The 10251-nt window shown below is 40.1% G+C and overlaps 1 protein-coding gene across 3 annotated transcripts in view; it reads left to right on the forward strand.

Annotated features, from left to right (window-relative positions):
• The window catches only part of ptch2 (patched 2), a 113977-nt gene that overhangs the window by 47147 nt on the left and 56579 nt on the right, over positions 1 to 10251 (forward strand). For 2 of the 3 annotated variants that reach the window (XM_059984104.1, XM_059984106.1), the window contains exons 5-7: positions 2736 to 2827; positions 8950 to 9148; positions 9996 to 10117. In XM_059984104.1, coding sequence (XP_059840087.1) covers positions 2736 to 2827; positions 8950 to 9148; positions 9996 to 10117 — 413 coding nt within the window. The remainder of the gene's footprint in view (positions 1 to 2735; positions 2828 to 8949; positions 9149 to 9995; positions 10118 to 10251) is intronic. The other variant, XM_059984105.1, reaches the window with a different exon arrangement.

A 10251-nucleotide genomic window follows, 5' to 3' on the forward strand; every position in this document is an offset into this window, starting at 1 on the left:
GCTAGATCTCTGAATGGATTAAAGCTGAGGTAAAAAATCCTTTCACCCTGATTGAGTTCATCAGTGTTATTTTAAAGTGATGAAGAAACAATGCGGTGTTAGCCCAAGTAAAAAGAAGCATCCCAGCATCCAAACTACTACAGCAATATTTACATAGTGATTAAAGTAGAATTATCAATGTGAGCCAACGGTAAAAGATTTACCAACCAGTCCCCTGGATTTATTATCTAAACACTGGTTAGTAACTTACCTTTCATACATTCTCACTAATTCTTCCCCTTCTCGTCTGTAATGTTGTGTCTCTTTGCTGAGTACATTATCCAAAACACCAGGATTCATAAATCAACTTTGACATTATTAAAAGAGGGCATCACCACAGGGGGAATTACTGAGGAATTCAATTTTTCCATCTTCTAGATCTCCTCACATACATCTGCTTCCAGTTGAGGTCGCCAGGAAATACAGTGGGTCAGGACTGAAAGCTATGGGTTCACAGTCACTATTCTAAATCAAGGGTGCTGAGGTCAATATAGTAATCATCCAAACATGCTGATGAAGCAATTTAGGCAAGATCAGGACCTCCCTTAGTTCAGCTGCTCACTAGACCTGTTCTCCGAAACATTCGCAAAGACATTAACAATATTAGCAATGTAAGTAAATCTCTAAATTTAACCTAAGCACCTTGTTAACAGGCCTGTTCTTCATGTTCCCACCTTAGGCCAGTAATCTCCTGAAGGGCTAAAGAGTTAATTTAATCTGATGATAGGAGCAATGCACACTTTAAAAAAATATATAATGCTCCCATGTGGAGATCCTGTCATGATATGACACTATGGTATTGTGTACAATGGAACTTGCATGTTGCTGTCAGGATTTCAAAGCCAGCCAGTATGATCAAGATGCAGAGGCAGAAGGCTGATGACAGGCTGTCCTGATTTATGGCTAGCTAATGGTTTTGGAGTTCAGTGTGGTTTCTGCCAACCTAACCTCTGTAAGCTCTGGTTGGAAGAAGATGTTTGGCACACACCTTCATTACTTATTTCCTCAGCTTTCTGTTCTCCCTCCTGACTAATACCCCCTCCCCCCAATCAGACACACAAGAGCAAGTTATAAATCAATGTAGCCCGGACTGTGACGGTAAATGCAAAACATTATAAGTTAAATGATTAATTAAGAAGCAAAATTTATTGTGGCCTGCTACATTTAGATTTGACGCTCAGCCATAGAGTTTCTACTAAACTCAAAACTCACTGTCAAATAGAGATGGCTCATTTCTGGCATTATTTACCTCCTTCCTGTTTGTTTTACTTCTCTGATTTGTAGTTTATTTATTTGTAGAGGGTGAAATTCAGCATGCATAAAAATCAAATGCTTAATGGAAGATGAAACCATTTGTTTTTGCCTCTTGGATCTTGTTATTCTAGGGAATGCCCCCGATTTAAGAGTAACATATAGACCAGGAATTGACTAGTTAAGGGAATAAATTTTCCATCGATGATTTTACCTCTAAGCAGTTGTACTTTTTATCTGCCAGTTCTCTTGTTGTGATGCAAGGGAATGTAATGGCCTTATTTATATTTTTCTGGTTAACTGCCTGAGATCCACACCATCGTGAGAGCCATCTGTCTGGCTGCCAATGTGGGTGGACTCGGACAAGTTATGAGTGGGGGCTTGCAGACTTGAGTGGAAACCAGGGTGTGGGGAGGTCGAGGTGAGCAGAGGCTGCAAGGGATCTTTGGTACCTGCTCCATTCCAGCCTGACAGAGAAAGGTGGAAAACTTAATTATTAACTCTTTTGCTTCTCTGATTATAAATAATTCTGCCAACAAAAACAAACTCCCCTGATATGTAAGTACACTGCTGAGTGCATTATCAAGCCTCTGTAATCAAGAAGGTCACTAAATGTGTCTCTGGCTGGTTTGGATTGAGCTGGTGTTAGAGTGGTGGTGATGAAGCTTCAATTCACTTTAACATGCCTGGGCTAAGATGTGGAATACCAGCCTGAAGTGCTCTTGATGCTCCCTTACTGATTGTCACGTTCTTATTAATATCAGTAAGGACACAATCAGATTCTGCTTTGAAGGACCTTATGACAGAATTGCCCGTTGATGGGACTGCACGTGAACGATGCTGATTTGGGACGAGGGATGGAAAGATTATCATAAACAGAAGAGGTTTAGCAGATGTTGGAAATCCAGAGTAACTAACACACACACACACACACACACACACACAGAAACTCAGCAGGTCAGGCAGCATCAATAAACAGTCAATGTTGTGGGCCGAGGCCCTTCTTTCATGGAAAGATTATCATTGTCCTAGCAATGTAGACCTTCAGACGAGTCACTCTGTTCTAAGTTGGGCCTGTCAGGGCAGCCTTCAGCCTTCAGTGAGCCCTTAGTGAGCCTTCAGCCTCACTATTCATCTGCATTGGTACCCTGGTGCTTTTTCAGCTGTAACATTGCAACTTATTGAGAAATTTGATGGTCAATGAGGTGATAATGCCACAAAAAGCCTGGGTAACAGCGCATACGTACATGCACTGGCATAAAGGACTTGGTCATTTGCACCCACATTCCCTTCACCAAAAATATCCAACTCAGTAGTAGATTCCAGTTAATGAAAATCAGCAGAAAATAAAATTAGTGTATCATTTGTTTCCAATTTTCTTCTTTAGCCTTGTTTAGGATAAAATGTAACCACATTTATTCCCTTGCTTTGCCTCCACCATCTAGATGATTGAGAAGCTATTTCCCTGTGTTATTCTAACTCCCCTAGACTGCTTCTGGGATGGTGCCAAGCTTCAAGGAGGTTCTGCCTATCTACCGTAAGTACGGCTGTGTTAATTATTATGTTTCTGGGGTTTTAGGGATCTGTCCTCTAAAAATGACACACTGGACATTTCTCCCAAGTTTTTGGTCTGAATTAAAGTGGTGAGGATCCGAACAATAGCTTGCATTCTTCCCCTGCGAAGTGGTTACTTGTCAGGCAGAGCTGAGAGACCCTTGGGAATTCTTTGTCAACAGACGGTAACTGAAGTTATTCTCATGCTAATCTGAACCTTATTGCTGCAAGTTGCCCAACAAATAAAATGTACACATTATTCATTCTATTTAAAAATGCCCGAGAAGAAAAAAACCCTCTTTCGATTAAAATCAGCTCACTTGACAGCATTCCGCCCTTGAAAGATTTTCCACAGCTTTTTTTTTGTGTTTACTCTGTCAGTGCTAAACTGACACTGACTCTTGTTCTGTCTAATTTTTAAAAATTTAAATAACCAGGTACGTGTGACGTTTTCAGTGTTTAGTGTCTTTTTAAGCTGGTTCTCTCGCTCACTCCGATCCACAGAACTTTGCCAATTTCGTCTCTTCCAACAACCTCACCCCACCCCCTTTCCAGCCTTCAGTGCCGAGTAAACCCTGTTTGTGCTGTCAGCTTCCAGTTCAGTTCAGTCAGTTTGAAAAATGTGAGTGAGAGAGAGAGAGAGAGAGAGAGAGAGAGAGAGAGAGAGAGAGAGAGAGAGAGAGAGAGAGAGGGAGAGAGAGGAGTAGGAGAGTGGGGGAGAGAGAGAGAGAGAGAGAGAAGGAAAACAAAGGCTTGCAATCTATTCTCAAACATACAAAAACAAAAGGGCTTGAGCAGGCTCAGTCAAGCAAAAAATAGGAGATAAAGGAGCCTCTCTTTGGTTGCAGTAGAAGGGGTTGCTGGTATGTGGGAATCAGAAAGAGCCTGCTTCATGCGATGCCTTGCTCATGAATTATTGGAGTGTCATTCTGACAGAATTGGACTTTTTCTCCTCGTCTTCTATTCGAGATGTTCCGTGCACTCGCATTTCAACTGGAAGAGTTGGGGGAGGTCGGGGTTGTGAGAGTCAAAATCATTGGTAGGCTTTGTTTATGATAAATCTATTGAAGGAGACTTAAAAAGAAACTGAACAAAATAAGGCAGTGCCAATAATTAAAGAACATTTCAATTGTTACTTTGCATGGAACTCGGCTTTCAGTTTAGCTAGTACTTTTAAACTCGAGACATCATTAAATGACAGCTGAGTCTTTTTATTAACAAGCATCTAATAAAACACTTTATTAGAACTTTTCTTATGGCTGGCACTGATAAGTTGGATTATTAATGACCAATAGCATATTACTGCCATGTGTTATGGATTCTTTGCAGTTTTGCACAACTTGGGGAAAAAAAGACCTTAAGTTCAGTCTCCTGTGTCCCTGTAGCCTCACAGAATCACAGACTTACCCTGTTGTCCTACTTTGTCCCTGATCTTTAAACCTGTGCTGGTGCTGCCACTCTTGTGCAGACGTCATCGCACATTAAGGAGCCGAAATCTGCCACCAGTCTGCATCTGTTGACAGCCACTTGCAGCCACAATAAAACACTGCTTTCAAGTGTGTAGCTTACTATATACTATTAAATGAAAACAGATGATTAAAAACATTTTCAAGATTGTTCCCTGACTTCAATTACTTGACGATAGTTTGAAAGCTTTTCAGCATTTATGTATTTAATGCTTAAGATACCATGTCATAGTCACTTCATGGAGTCCATTATTTGATAATATATCAAAGTAACATTTCTACAGTACTGTGCAAAGACTTAGCGCACATATATAGCTAGGGTGCCTAAGTCTTTTGCACAGTATTGTATTTGTCAAGGTGGAGCAGGGAGCGAGTTTGTAAATCTGGTGGGAGCACAGGATGTTGGGAGTGGAGTGCGGCGGGAGGGGTGTGAGACAGGTGGCAGAGAAGGAGTGCCAGGGATGTGTGGTGCAGACGCACCCAGCCCTGAGACACCAGGCAAGGTCATTTGATTCCAAACAATTGGTTTATTAATTATTACAGAATGTCTCTCTGGTACTTCCCACTCCCCTCTCCTTTACCCTTATCCTGACCATGATTCCCCTCACCCTGCCCCCTTCCCACTCTCAGTCCACAATAGAGACCCATATCAGAATCAAGTTTATCATCACTCACGTCATGAAATTTTGATTTTTTTGTAGCAGCAGTACAGTGCAATACATAAAATTACTACGGTACTATGCAAATGTCTTAGGCATCCTACCTATACTTTTACACAGTACTGTCTTAACTTCTTGAGTCACTTGCGCAGGAAGTTAGAAGTTATAAAGATAATAAAGACATTTTCATTCCTCTTCCCCTCCCAACTTTCCTATACCCTGTTGCCCACATCTAGTACAGAAGCTGAAAGAGACCTGACAGTTCAGAAGGACTTTATTAGGTCTTGTCAAGGCGGTAAGAGGCAGGCTAGGGAGGAGGGAGTCGCGTCTATGTCGGAACCTCTTCCATCCTGCTTCTCGAGTCCAGTTTTCTGCTCGGCTCCCAAATCGTGATGAGCTGGCAACAACGGGTATTGAAATGCACTGAAATGAGAAGAAAAGGGAGAGGAAAAAAAGACACTCTTTGTGGTGACGGGAGAAAACCATACAAAAGGATATTTTACAGATGAAGAGATTAATGATTTAATGTGGCTGAGAAGAGAGCTGTTACACGGAGAGTGGGAGGTGGAATGAGCACAATGGGGGAGGGGGAGAGACACAATCTAGAGCGGCAGCCAGTGTTGGAGACCGCAGGGCTCTGTTTGTGAGGCGTAATCTGATTATTTAGAGGAAAGACCTTTAATGAAAAATTAATTTGATCGGGCCTGACACATAGCCTGGATAAGTGCAGGTGGAGAGTGCTTGCTGAAGAAAATGGGTTTATTAAAACATCACCTAATTGCAGCAGAGTTTGAGGTCTTAAACTGAAGGACACTAATCCCATCTTTAAAGAAACACTAAAGTGGGAACACAATTCTATTAGTTTGCTACATCAGGTATCAAAATCCTTTGTACAATAATTTATTTCTCAGCAAATTGTTATGCCTCTCTTCTGCTGCTTGATTCTGTGTAGTGTGAAATATTGATACACACAAATACAATTACTTCATCAGCTCCTGAAACAAGCACTAGACAAGTTAATTGGTGCATTGATATTTCTGGTGTATAATTTTTAATAGTGATTTATGGCTCCATTAATTTGTGATTGTGATTCGTTTTCCGTTTTGCTGTGCATCTCTTCAGTTTTTGATTAGTTTATCTTGTCATAATATTCCAGATATTCTTTAGCTTTATTTGCTCTAAAATAAAATTCGCTGGTAGAGAAAAAATTTAGTTAGGGCTCCTTCTTAAAGCATCGTGAAACGGTCTGCTTCTCTCCTTTGTAGATGGCTTTGTATTACAATTCACAGTTTACCTCGATGACAATCCCAGCAATGTCAACAGATATGGAGCGGGTCTATTCCTTGCCTTCATTACAGGAGTTCAAAATGGCCCAGAACAGGCCCAAAGACCAGTAATATCAAGACATTTTAGAGTTCCCCAGTAATTGTCATGTCTCACTGCACAAAGTTAAGAAATGTGAGTGGGCACCGCGGCCTGATCAGGCTTTCCCTCACTTTGTTCCTGCATAATGGGATAATACATGGTCTTTTACTCTGCATCTGGCAATGATATAAGCTTAAAGGAGAAGGTACCTCCATGGATAAATGTAGTCAATTGGAAGTTCTTGCTGGCAGACTGCCCCATTCTGTTTTGTAATTTTTTTTGGAAACAGAGGACATACTGACATTGAGGAAACACTGTTTTTTAAAGAATATCCATATTCATGGCCTCCTCCATTTTTATTGGCCATTTCACATTTAGCTTTGGAGGAATTGTGTGAAACATTGGACTGTTTCAATGACTTGTGATTAGAATCTTTAGAATGTGACTGGAGGCTGTTTCCTTTCAGGGTAAACAGTTTCCTTTGACAGAAGTTACCTGCAGACTTACTTTCTCCCCTAAGAACATCACTAGAAGCGTTTTGCAATGGAAGCACACGGTGATCAGAAGAATTTGGTGACATGGGGAAGAAAAGACTTCTGTTTATCATTTGTAGCCAAGTTATACATGCATTCTTCATACATGTGTTTTTGATTTCACTACAAGTAGTGGACAGAGGAAGTCATGCACAGTAACTTAAATAGATATTATCACTTTTATAAAGAGGGAGTCTTGTCATCAGTAGCCCCACTGCAATGTGAACAGTTACAAAGATTTATGATTGTCAATAGTATTTCTTTCTGCAATGTCTATTTTTGTTGGGGATTTTTTTTTGGGCAGTAGTATTTTTTTAATTGAAACTGTAACTGGAATATCGTTTTTCTTCTAAATTTGACAGTAGGTTTGTTATGAATTAACACCCACAGTTGAAATGACAACAGATAAAACAAAATACAGAGGTTCACCGGGTTAATGATAATTCCTTTGTCATACATCATCTTGCTTTGCGACTCCTCCAACATACTCAGCACTCACTGATATACATTACATATAAAGCAATACATTAAATTAAAATACAGTACAGCATGTGAAGATATTTAAGAGGTTCTGACTGGGATGCATGTAACAAAGGTGCTTGATATTGAAACTCCTTCTGTAAATGGCATCTGCCTCATTATACTGAAAAAGTTTCAAAACCAACTTTAGTTGTTCAAAGAATCTTTGAAGAAACTTGGCAAAGTGCTTATAACACCTGGCAACATATTCTGAAACCAGCAATAAAGTTAGCATGAGAGTGGGATCCTCATTATAGAATATTTATGCCTTAGTTGAAAATAAATTTATAAAATGTATTTATATGCTACCTTTTATGTCCTTACAAGATATCCAAAAGCATTTAACAGCCAACAGAGTACTTTTGAAATGCACTGACTTTTATAATTATGGGACATTTCAGCAACCTTCTGTAATCAACAGTTCAAACATGTAAAAATGCAGTTTACTTGGGTCATTAAAGCTCTCTGTTCCATCACTCTCTCTTGCTAAGGTTGTTTGAAGAGCATCATGTTTATATTTGACAATTGGGTATAAATGACATTTTGGTTGTCTCCAGTACAAAGTTTGCCCTTGCCAACTCAAAGATTCAGCTCTTTTCTACTAGTCAAGTGGAGTGAGATGGGGTTAGAGAGGCGGGTTACAGGCAAGACATAAGTAAGATTGAAAGAATGCAGAGAAAGTTTACAAGGATGCTGCTGGGAGTTGAGGATCTGAGTTATAGAGAAAGGTTGGATGAGTTAGGACCTTATTCCCTAGACTGTAGAAGATTGATGGGAAATTTGATGGAAGTATACAGAATTATGAGGGGTATAGACAGGGTAAATGCAAGCAGGTTTTTCCACTGAGGTTTGGTGAGACTACAACTAGAGGTCATGGGTTAAGGGTGAATCCATGGGAGTGGAACTTCTTCACTCAGTGGGTGGTGAGAATTGTGTAACAAGTTGCCATTGAAAGTGGTGGATGAGGTTTGATTTCAACATTTACAAGATATTTAGATGGGTACATGAATGGGAGGGGTACGGAGGACTATGGTCCAGGTGCAGGTCAATGGGACGGGGCAGATTCATGGTTTTGCATGGACTAGATGAAACAAAGGGCCTGTTTTTATTCTAAGACTCTAGGTGGCCCTTAAAGAGAGTAGTTGTGTTTTTTTACCTGTGGAGAACCTAATTTTATAACAATGAATATTGCTAAACTTTTGCAGTACTAATAATGATGTATTTGCAATGAGTAATTCTTAACTATTACCTGTCCTTCAGTACAGTACTCCATCTACTGGTTTTGATAAGATCCATCGAAGTTGACTGTAAATGCCAGACCAGACTGGATTTTGAACTTACACCCTGTGGGCAGAGGATGCAACAACTTGCCCATGACCCACTCTCTCAAACTCCAGTGAAAAAGAGTTCAAGCCACATAATAGTACAGTTAATGCACAGCTCGTTCCGCTGGTTTACAGGCTACTGGTTACAGACAAACCGAGAACAGCATTTCATTGGTATCAGCTGGAGATATAAAAACAAAAATCTTGCCAGCAAAATATTAATATACATTTCCTTCAGCAGAGGAAAGCCGGATATTCAGTGGATGAACCTGGACCCAGTGCAGCTCCTGGATGAACTGGGGCAGTTTACATCTTTGGAAGGATTCAGGGAGATGCTCGACAAGGCACAAGTAGGACATGCCTACATGGACAGGCTATGCATACAACCAGATGACTCTGAGTGCCCCATGACTGCCCGAAACAAAAAATCACTAGAGGTATGCCCTTTTTCAATATGTTCCATTACTGCTGAAACACTCAGCTGGTTAGAACTCACCTGTAGAAAAAGAACCTGAGACAACATTTTAGCTGGAGGACTATTAATCGGGATTCTTTTTCTCTTTCCACAGATGTGGCTGACCTGAGTGTACCCATCATTTTAATTTCAGATTTGCACCACCTGCTATTTTATGCAACTTTTTTTTGAGTTCCCCATTGATTGGTAGTTTATTTCTGATATTTTAACCTTTCGGTGCATTTTGGCCCTCAGCAATTCCAGCACTTGAGTGATATGGGAATTTTCATGAGAGCCTCAACACACAATCTTTAAATGTAAAAGAGCTCTGTTTGCCCAGTTGTTTTCTGTCAACACAGCTGAGGTATATTTTCATTCTAGGGCATGCCAGTGTTCCATCAGACGATTTCCTTGTTTATTAGCGCAGCTATATTTTTGGACCAGATGAACTTTTACTCAAAAATTTCTTCTAGGTTATTGGTTTTGAATCTACACATGACTGAAATCAATCTTTTTCAATGATAAGCCTCATTTCTGCAGGGTATGGTTGCTGAAACAAACTACCCAAGTTTTAACAATTCTATGTAAAGTTGGTCCCTTCTGGCTGGTTCATCAAGTACATAAAGTGCTTTTTTGGACATACAGGCCCACTCGAACCTATACAAAATAACTAGTAAAGGTTCTAATGACTTGATCGTTATTTTTCCGAGAACCATTGACACTCCTTTTGTCAAGGAACTGCGTTGAAGTGTGGAACCTGCATTTGGGCAAATTTAAAGGTCACTGTGATGCTACTAAATAAAATAATTAAAGATTTTATATTGTTACAGGCTCCTAATATTTCTACTGAGTTAACTGGTGGTTGCCATGGATTCTCAAAGAGGTTTATGCATTGGCAAGAAGAGTTGATTTTGGGTGGTGTGAAGAAAAATTCCCAGAACATATTGCTGAGGTAAGAGAAGAAAAAGAACAGTTAAAGGTATGGTGGGGGGGGGGGGGGGTGGAGAGTATAAGTTATGCTTCCTGAAGTCTTGAACAAATTTGAATGCATTCCAATGTTTATATCAAAGTTTCTCGTTTTTTTTT

This window comes from Hypanus sabinus, chromosome 11 (genome assembly GCF_030144855.1).
Source record: "Hypanus sabinus isolate sHypSab1 chromosome 11, sHypSab1.hap1, whole genome shotgun sequence".
In the NCBI taxonomy this organism is placed as follows: Eukaryota; Metazoa; Chordata; class Chondrichthyes; order Myliobatiformes; family Dasyatidae; genus Hypanus; species Hypanus sabinus.